At 46.7% G+C, this 8802-nt stretch overlaps 5 protein-coding genes across 5 annotated transcripts; 4 read left to right on the top strand and 1 right to left on the bottom strand.

The window, feature by feature from the left end:
- Positions 1–279: 279 nt before the first annotated feature.
- On the top strand, positions 280–2078 carry BDV27DRAFT_139725 (gamma-glutamylcyclotransferase). The gene is given in 6 exon segments (XM_032069508.1): positions 280–724; positions 807–838; positions 948–998; positions 1009–1012; positions 1196–1280; positions 1339–2078. The coding sequence occupies 6 exon segments, from the start codon at positions 630–632 to the stop codon at positions 1861–1863; spliced, it is 792 nt and encodes a 263-aa protein (XP_031920318.1). The 5' UTR covers positions 280–629; the 3' UTR covers positions 1864–2078.
- On the bottom strand, positions 1986–3336 carry BDV27DRAFT_139723 (RNA recognition motif domain-containing protein). The gene is made up of 5 exons (XM_032069507.1): positions 2945–3336; positions 2762–2834; positions 2590–2696; positions 2389–2501; positions 1986–2302 (listed from the first exon to the last, which is right to left on the bottom strand). Exons 1-5 carry the CDS (start codon positions 2962–2964, stop codon positions 2292–2294), a joined length of 324 nt encoding a protein of 107 aa, XP_031920317.1. The 5' UTR covers positions 2965–3336; the 3' UTR covers positions 1986–2291.
- Positions 3337–4180: 844 nt separating this feature from the next.
- On the top strand, positions 4181–5611 carry BDV27DRAFT_170931 (Rcat domain-containing protein; the record flags this gene model as incomplete). Its single annotated transcript, XM_032075461.1, has 4 exons — positions 4181–4603; positions 4648–4992; positions 5037–5210; positions 5287–5611. Exons 1-4 carry the CDS (start codon positions 4227–4229, stop codon positions 5609–5611), a joined length of 1221 nt encoding a protein of 406 aa, XP_031920316.1. The 5' UTR covers positions 4181–4226.
- Positions 5612–5863: 252 nt separating this feature from the next.
- Positions 5864–6656, top strand: BDV27DRAFT_139720 (uncharacterized protein; the record flags this gene model as incomplete). Its single annotated transcript, XM_032069506.1, has 2 exons — positions 5864–6370; positions 6584–6656. Coding segments are annotated over exons 1-2 (331 nt in total), but the record flags the coding sequence as incomplete, so codon positions are not given.
- A 56-nt stretch (positions 6657–6712) lies between these two features.
- On the top strand, positions 6713–8315 carry BDV27DRAFT_170928 (uncharacterized protein; the record flags this gene model as incomplete). The annotated part of the gene is made up of 2 exons (XM_032075460.1): positions 6713–6753; positions 6805–8315. Exons 1-2 carry the CDS (start codon positions 6720–6722, stop codon positions 8313–8315), a joined length of 1545 nt encoding a protein of 514 aa, XP_031920314.1. The 5' UTR covers positions 6713–6719.
- Between the last annotated feature and the right edge of the window lie 487 nt (positions 8316–8802).

Genomic DNA, 8802 nt, shown 5'->3' with positions numbered 1-8802 from the left:
AAATAGACGGAAATCAAAGAGAAGAGTCAGATATAACGGGCCACTAACTGTATATGATGCAAAACGCCATATTGCAGATCGTACTGAGATGGAAAGATTGCAGGGCCTTAGGCAGATTGGGAAAACGGGGACTTTGGGACACAATAAACCACCACAACAGGCAGATACAGGGGACCTGCCTAGTACAGAAGCTAGCCAGGTGGATAAGGAAGGCCCTAAACTACCTTATTGGATAGATACTCAAGGCGATGTTGTATAGGAGCTTGAATAGCTTCAAATTTTGCGTTGAAGTGGGAATTTGCGTTGAGGTGAGGCAGACCAACACGCCGAATGGCGGGTGGGTCTGCTGACCTAAGAGACGGCTACAGCACATTCTTTGCAATGCTCAGTAATGAACATATACCTCTAAGGATAGCCGTTTCCCTACAATTTTAATGATAGCGTTGAAGGAAGCTAGAGGCCATCTATCTATTCTGGATTTCCGCTGCTGACAAGGCCTTGTTTCTGGAGCTGTTTCTATTTTACACCCTTTGGTTTCCATCTCAAAATCTATATACATTATAGAGAGAAACAGACCTTGTAATCATAGAGCAGACGGTTAATATCCGACTCTATTAGACGGGTCTGGCATGGCTTCTAGTAATGAAAACGGTCATGCTTCTCCAGATGGCCGAACATGGCGCAGTTACTTCCCAGACGGTGATCTATGGGTATTTGGATATGGGTGAGTCATGTTGGTCCTGGGAAGAAGAGGATCGTCGGTGCTCTACGAGAATTATTAATGGACAAACGCTGATGTTGCCAAGGAGCTTGATCTGGAAGCCACCACCGCATTATGGTACGTCGCTCTGGCTTTGGACTAAGGGTTCAGAGGTCTTGGCCAAGGGCAAATGGCACAGCACTCTTGCCGGTCTTCCAGACTTCAGCTGATATGCGACCTCGTATAGATCAAAGAGTCCCGGGTTATGTCAACGGCTATGTGCGTCGCTTTTGGCAGGTTCGTCACCCCTTGAACTATGGAAGTCTTTGTCGTGAAGCTTGAAATTCTGGCATATTCCTCATTTTCTCCGTTTTTCCTTTTCCCTTACCAAGCATAGCTAACTTCATGCTTGCATTGTATAGGCTAGGTGTGCTATAGACTCTTGGAACGGGCATTCGGTTGCCAATCTCCGAGCTACAAAACTGACTTATTCAGTACCGACCATCGAGGAACGCCGGAAAATCCCGGACGAGTAGTAACGGTCATAGAACGAGGATTTTGGGAGACATTGAATGACCCGGTATGTGGCCATTTCCTGTTAGTAACTAGACCTGTCGTCTCATATTACCACCGTGCAGCTCGCACACCTTGAATCATCGTCGTCAGCAGCTCGAGTTTGGGGCGCAGCATACCACATTCCCGCCTCGCACGCCGAAGAAGTCCATGATTACCTCGACGAACGCGAGATTGACGGATACACCGTGCATTACACTCCATTCTATCCGTTCTCAGGATCAAAGGCCTCGGGGTCAGATTCTAAACCGCTAACCTGCATGGTGTATATCGGGCAACCCACCAATCCACAGTTCTTGCGTGACCCAGCCCGTCGTGAGCCGCAGGATGTTGCGGAAGTGATTAGTCGCGGACGGGGTCAGAGTGGGAAGAATACCGAGTACCTTTATCTGCTAGAGAAGGCACTTGAGGGTCTCGGGCTTGGAAGTGCCGATGGTCATGTCACGGATTTGGTTCGACGGGTGAAGGCTATTGAGAAGGAAGACGAAGCGGCGAGAGATGAAGAAGCGGCTGAGAGGGATTTACAGAAGTCGCTTAGTCGGTCGGAGGAGGAAGCACATCGAGCTTTCCAAAACGAGGAAAGAGTGTGACTTTGCATTGACGTTTATGATTCGTGATCGGCGGTCAAGTGCAGGGCTTACATAGACTACATGGTTTCAAGCTTATAGAGTTTTCCTCTCTTCTTTTACCAGCGTAGACTATCGCTGTATAGTTTCCGGTTATAGATTGAAATTGTTCCCTCAGTCATGGAGATTCAATATTAAATGAGCAATGGAGGTATGATCTTAAAAACAGAGATAAAGCACCCGTGATTCATCAAAACCATGCTTCCGCCGTCATACTGCGTTTCAATTCCTCTTCTGTGATCGTGTCTCATGAAGTTTTATCGAGATAGAAGCTTATCAGAGCGATGAAATCCGTTTGAACAAAGCACGAAAAGGACCAGCCCAACTGCACCATACTTCGATCCACGCTTTAGTTAGAGGTAGCATTCGTAGGCTGGTTATCAGCGTTTCAATCACCGCCAGTCTGTATATCGTTAGCTCCATGGGAACACCAATAAAGAGGACTGCGATGCCCTTGGACGTCAAGGACAAGCAAAATGGATTGCTTACTGCCCCCATTGAATCCTCCACGCTGGTTGTATCCGCCACGACCTTGGAAGCCGCCATCGTTGCGAGGAGGTCGTTCAGAGGCTTTGTCGACGCGGATTTGACGGCCGTCAAACCTAGATTTGTAAATCTTCGATCCAACGCGGAGCAGTTGCGACAGCACTGTGGGATGAAAGGGATCGCAGTAAATAAATGAATGCTCACTCCTGGTTGTTCATCTCTTCCACCGCAGCATCAGCTTCAGCCTCCGTGGCGAAGCGGACGAATCCGAATCCGCGACTGCGACCAGTGTCACGATCCTTAACGACGACCTGGACATTATTAATACAACCATGGTAGAGAGAGGAAATGGCTTTACGGTAACTGGATTACTAACAGCGTCTTCGATCTGACCGAACTTAGAGAAACCATCACGGAGACCCTCGTCGGTGGTGTGCCATGACAGGCCGCTGTTCGTCAGTGTCAGTGAAAATTCAATTAGAAGATCCCTGTAGAAGTGGGAAATGGATGACAGCTGATATGGAAGGAGTGAGGGGAGGAAGGAGATGGGTAAACAGACCCAATAAATAGTTTAGACATTCTGAAGTCCTTGTAGAGTTAAACAGAGACTAAGAGGGGAGTTAGTAGAGAAAAGAGGATTAAGAAGGATGAAGATGAGACGAGATTTGTGCGATAAAATAATGGTTCGGCTGAAAGAGGAGGATGACAATGGAAGAAGAGGGCCCGTGGGGAACTGAATGTGAAGGAGGCTACTAAGGTCCTAAAGAGCCGATTTGCAGAATTATTAGTCTTATCACGTACATTTATTCAAGTGGAACCGCTGCAGTGACTAAAACTGTCTGGAATCATGCACCTTCACTGTTAAGTTGTTAGAGAAGGGAATCTCTGGCCAAAGAAGATCGGATCCAACTGCACGTTGTGCCACAACCTTTTTTTTTTTTTTTTTTTTTCCCTCTCTCCTTCCAATCTTTAGCGAAGACTTAACTGAGCGATAATAACCTTGAAAGCGGGGGGAAGGAAGGGAGAGGGAAATAAAATAGTATGTATGTACACGACTCGTACACCCTTTCATCTCCCACTTGCAACACAAACAACCAGCCTGAACGGTAACAATACCCAAATACTGCACCACGGAGGGGGGGGTCCGTTTGCATTGCTTTGGATTGGACTGATTTTGAGACGCTAACCCAAGCGTTGCGGAACACCTCCGGTTCCCCTCATTGTCAATTCAATTCTTTTTTTTTTTTTATTTTCTTGTCCTGGATTCTGAATAAAGACAAGCCCCAAGTCTTAATATTAGAACCAAGTAGTGGGTATAAGTGTAGGTGTAAGTATCTAGCTTCATTTCGGAGGAAAGCACGTACACTGTATCTATATACATTTACCGCCTGATGTACTACTACTACTACTACTACTAGGTATTCCGAACAGTTATCGTACCGGTTCAGGACCTCCATGCAACATACTAATTCCAATCAACTTGACCCTGGTTATCCTTCTGTTATACAACTCTTTTTTATACATAGCTTGTACACTGAAATTCTTCTATGTGCATACTATCGTTTAGTATCAGACTCACTGAATAATGGGATATGGCCGGATTGTATAACTGGTCTTACTACAGTATCTATAGTTGTACTGGATATCATGGCCTGTCTGTAGTTGAGAGGTGAATAACCAGTCATGTGTATCAGGATATCAACTTGAATTGACTGCGACCTTTCCTACTTCCCTTTGTCAGACATTTCAAAATACCTCAATTCTCACATTCCCTCCTATTTTACACCAACATCTTCTCACCATTGCGAGCTTTCATAACATCTAAATTATTCTATTTCGTCATGGATGAGCCGACTAATGAACTAGTGCTACGTCTGATGCAAGACGATGCGAGAGGCGCCCTTGGACTCATGAAGGGTAAGGAGAGGTCTGGTCAAATGACTGACCATGAATTAGCGCTCACTGAATGGGCTCAAGAGCTCCGTCATTGTGCGTGCACATTTGAAGACTACAAAATGGCGAAGAGCCTAGCGAGGGCTGTTTTCCATGATGGTGTTGCTCTCGCAGCTGCAACTGAAGAAGAAAACAGAGCCTTCCGGGATCGAATGACCGCACTACAACTGGTCGGCCTCAACCAATCAACCCCTGATCAGCTATTGGGGCAGAAGCATGCTGCGATGGCTGGTCTAACTGATCTGGGGGGGGAGATTCCAATACGGTGTTGGAGCAATCGGGACCTACAGATACAGTTGAAGTTCGAAGTTCAGGTTTCATCAAGACCGAGTCCCCAGGGGCTCAAAGCTCGAAAGTTGCCGCTGCCCGTAACCTTGACTGTCAGACACACCTCAAATGTGTAGCATGTATGGAAGCCAAGCCAGATTTTGACATATTCAAGGCATCCTGTTCCCATTACTACTGCAGGAGCTGTATCGGCCGCCTGGTGCACGACTCTTTTGTTGACGAGTCACTTTTTCCACCTAAGTGCTGTCGTGTGCCATTCTCTTTAACTACAATGAAGTCACTTCTGGACGAGGAGATGATTCGAAAATTCGAGGAGAAGACAGTGGAGCACAATGACTTCAACAGAACTTACTGTGCGAATCCTTTGTGTTCGCGATACCTCCGCCCTGCCGCGTGGCACTTACTATCAGGACCTGCGCTTCTTGCAACACAGCAACATGCTCTACATGTAAGCAGCGAGCTCATGCGGGCGTATTTGTCGAGAGCGAAGTGGAGATTCTGGAAATGGCAAAAATAGAAGGATGGCAGCGCTGCACGAGATGTCGTAACATTGTGGAGCTAAAAAGTGGCTGCAATCACATCACGTAAGTGCATAAGCAATTGGGTTTTCTTGTCTTTGCTGTAGATATCTGTCTGATGATACTTGATTTTCTGCTTCAGATGCCGTTGTGGGTTCGAATTTTGCTACACCTGTGTCATGAAGTGGAAGTCATGTGGATGCGAAGTATGGGACGAAAGCAGACTACTTGACAGAGCACACCATGTTGCCGCTCGGAACGAAGACAACCCTCAGCCTGCACAGCAAGAGGTTCAGATGGCAGCACAGGAACTTCGTGAGCAGCACAACTGTAAGCATGATCGCTGGAGGAGGCGTGATGGGGAATATTCGTGCGATGTATGCCACGACCAGCTGCCTGATTTCATCCTACGATGCCAGCGCTGCAAAATTGAGGTGTGTGTACGTTGCAGATATAATCGTCTCTGATTCATGGATAACTATGACCGCATCAGAGGAAACAAAGTTCAACACGCGATTTTCCATGATGGAAATGACAGACGGAGAGGTGTTTTAAGGATTTGTATTAAGAGAGCAGCTTTCATGGGTCGGTTTCAATATGATCAAGGGAGATGGATATTGAGGTGATTGTTCTAAAGTAGTGGTGAAATAATAGGTGGATGTAATACTACTACTTATGTTAGGTCATTCAGTTGCAAACGCATGTCACGGGGGTGGTTCTGTATTTGGTAATCGTGGCTGCCTCAGTACGTTTACAGTTCTGTCAGGTTTCTTCAGATACTCAGTTGGATGATGTCACAATGGCAGCCATACCTGTCAGCCAGACATCCTAACATGTCTCCAGGTCTTTCTGTTTGCTATCTACTTCACGTTTCGACTTATCAGTCTCTAGATCCCCCCATTCTACCTGCCAAAGACACATTAAGCACATCTCGCACCGGCAATTTCGATGGGTTCAAGATCACAGTCCCTTATTTTGGAGTGGTTGAGAATGATCGAAGACGAGCCTGTGCCATCTGAAATCCCTGAATGGTCGTACCCAAGCCGTAATTTCCCCAAAGTTCAAGACCTTTATGGTAAACTACCGGGCATCGAAGACCAACTAAGGAGATCAACATCAGTGAAAGAGGGCGGGACTAACTTACCACACCTTGGCCTCCCACCCCAGAAAGTCGCACATGTGCCACACGCCCAAGGAACAGCACTGGAGACGTATAAGAAAGAGCACTGCCTTGAGTCAGTAGGCTCTGTACCGTGTCTCCTGTCTTTTCAGAAAGCCGCCAGTAGGGGAAAGAAAGGACGATTCGGATATGAACGCCGACCACGCCACAAGACCAAAGACGACCATTATGAGTACAAGGGCAAGATGTCTCATGAGAAAGATGGTAGGGTGACAAAGACTAAGAGAAGAAGGTCCGCAAAGAGGAATAGAAAGCATACCATGAATGATAATTTCCACGCCTCTAATGTGGCTCGGGGTCGATTGACCGTGAGTTAAGAAAGACGAGCCAACTCGATGAGACCATGCTAACCATATCCATAGCTTCAATCTAACATGAACCTAGGTCTGTTCCATATGGGCAGAACATCTTCACCGGTTAAGGTTCAGGGTAAGCTCCCTATCTTTCTGAGTTTGGGTCCGAAACTGACGGATTGATCAGGGGCTGACCTCAGCTTTTCGGAAATGAAGTTCCTATCATATAGAGCACGAAAAGACCGTGAGACAGCATGTATTTATCGAGGTAAGGAAGGAAATGGAATTGTATGTCGGAATTCACCGAATAAGAATCGAAGAGGTAGTTTGACATTATTGAATACTGCCGATGAACGAGCAGGTCGTCAGGCGAGCGATGTATTTCCTCATGAAACATCAGTATATGGACATGGTCAGAGGAACAATATGCTTCAGGTTTACACATACGCAAGCAGTCAACACCAAAACGAAGGAAACGAAGGTATATCTCGGACCGCCACAGCATATACATGGTCTGAGAGTGTACGTGGATATTCTACAATGGATGACCCATGCGAGTGGTGCACGAGACAGCTTCTCAGTATCGACTGGGACGTCCAAGATAATAATGAAGCGATAGCAACAGTCAAATCCACAAGGAAATATTGGAGTCTGGAGGAGCTGAAATGTCTCTTGGATCAGCGAAAACTGCTTTGGGATTCAGATGCCTATAGCCCTGTTGTATGGACAAATGAAAGCACCCACTGGAGACGTCGAAAACGCAAGCGATCCCAGTCTATCGGAGAGGGGGAACCTGCACAGACCCCGAAGAGGGTCAATAAGCATAATAGCGAAAACAAAGCAGAATGTTATGGGGTCATTAGCATTCCTGCCACTAATCATCATGACCCGGCATCTGAGCCACCTGCACTTCTTAGGAGTAGTGGAGATACTGATGGCGTGTCAATGCACATGTTACATGGGCAGCCTGCACCGGCGTCGCCACAAGCCTTCGACCAGGCAGACATCATTGAGCCACCTACAAGCGACTTCACACTTTACGGTACGTCGAGCTTCATTAGCTCTTCGCTACATATTCAAAACCCGAGGTCTGTGATGCAGTCCCACGGCTCCTGCGGATTGAAAGAAGCAAAAACATCTACGACATCTGCAATGATTTGGGATTATGACAAGTCGCCAGCACAATTTGCAAATAGGGCGGCACCCCTACCGGGAGGGGATTGTGCCTTGATTGCACAGACTTTAAGTGCTGCATACGATGTGATTATGCAGCCAGAGGAGGACCCCTTGTACAAACTTCCTAAGCACCGAATGGTAGATACACCAATGAGGGACGCTTCCTCTGGCGTAGGCGGCAACGGAAATATATTTCAGGTACCAGATGATTACCATGGCTTGCCATATGACTTAGCGTCATACTGGCTCCCTGGGATTGCATCAGAGACAGGAATTTTCTCGCATGGTTCATATGATTCCACCGAGCAAAAGCGTTACCTGGGCCTCCCCCAGCCAAATTATGCAGTCCAACCGCAGTACTTCACCGGTCAATTTCCGGAAGCTAGATTTTCTGCAGGAGAGACCCCTGAAGTGGTAATGACAGAGGCGGAGTCTAGACCGACCACAGCCATGGTCTCGGGTCTACAGGAAGCCCTTCTGGGAGGGCTTAAAGGATTTTGGCGACAACAGAAGTTGTATTAGGGGTTTGCTCTTAGTGGGTTTTGACTCTGGTATTTACTTTCATACTTGGGATTTGTATTAAATACCGAGTTTCATGCATGGTATTCTACCTGTGATATCTTGGCTATAGACGTATTTCTATGGAATGTTGACTCGCAATTTCAAGGTTAATAATGTACGCGAGGATGCTTTTATATCATAAATTATGAATGTTCACTGTTCTTTCTCCAACAACGGCCGAGACATCGAGATGACGAAACCATAATACTTATAGGAAAAGATAAACAAACCACAGACCCAAGGGAATGGATAATTGTCCCACTGATACGCCACCAAGCATCCTTCCGGCCGAACGAACCCAGCAATTCGGAATGACACTGGTGGAAGTTTGCCGTTTGGACAACTGGCAGTCCCTAGCCCCAGCGATCCGTTGCCTTCAGCCGACTGATCGACAGCTCGTTAATTTCGGTTTTCTTTGCTTTTTTTTTTTTTTTTTTTTTCTCTTTGC

Source organism: Aspergillus caelatus (assembly GCF_009193585.1).
Source record: "Aspergillus caelatus strain CBS 763.97 unplaced genomic scaffold BDV27scaffold_516, whole genome shotgun sequence".
NCBI lineage: Eukaryota > Fungi > Ascomycota > Eurotiomycetes > Eurotiales > Aspergillaceae > Aspergillus > Aspergillus caelatus.
This window is presented reverse-complemented; position numbering and strand designations above follow the sequence as displayed.

Coding starts and splice junctions, on each gene's coding strand:
- BDV27DRAFT_139725 (XM_032069508.1), top strand. CDS start 630: ATGGCTTCTAGTAATGAAAACGGTCATGCTTCTCCAGATGGCCGAACA. Junction 725..806: donor CTATGGGTATTTGGATATGG/GTGAGTCATGTT, acceptor GATGTTGCCAAG/GAGCTTGATCTGGAAGCCAC. Junction 839..947: donor GAAGCCACCACCGCATTATG/GTACGTCGCTCT, acceptor GACCTCGTATAG/ATCAAAGAGTCCCGGGTTAT.
- BDV27DRAFT_139723 (XM_032069507.1), bottom strand. CDS start 2,964: ATGTCTAAACTATTTATTGG. Junction 2,835..2,944: donor ATGTCTAAACTATTTATTGG/GTCTGTTTACCC, acceptor ACTGACGAACAG/CGGCCTGTCATGGCACACCA. Junction 2,502..2,589: donor GAAGAGATGAACAACCAGGA/GTGAGCATTCAT, acceptor TTACAAATCTAG/GTTTGACGGCCGTCAAATCC.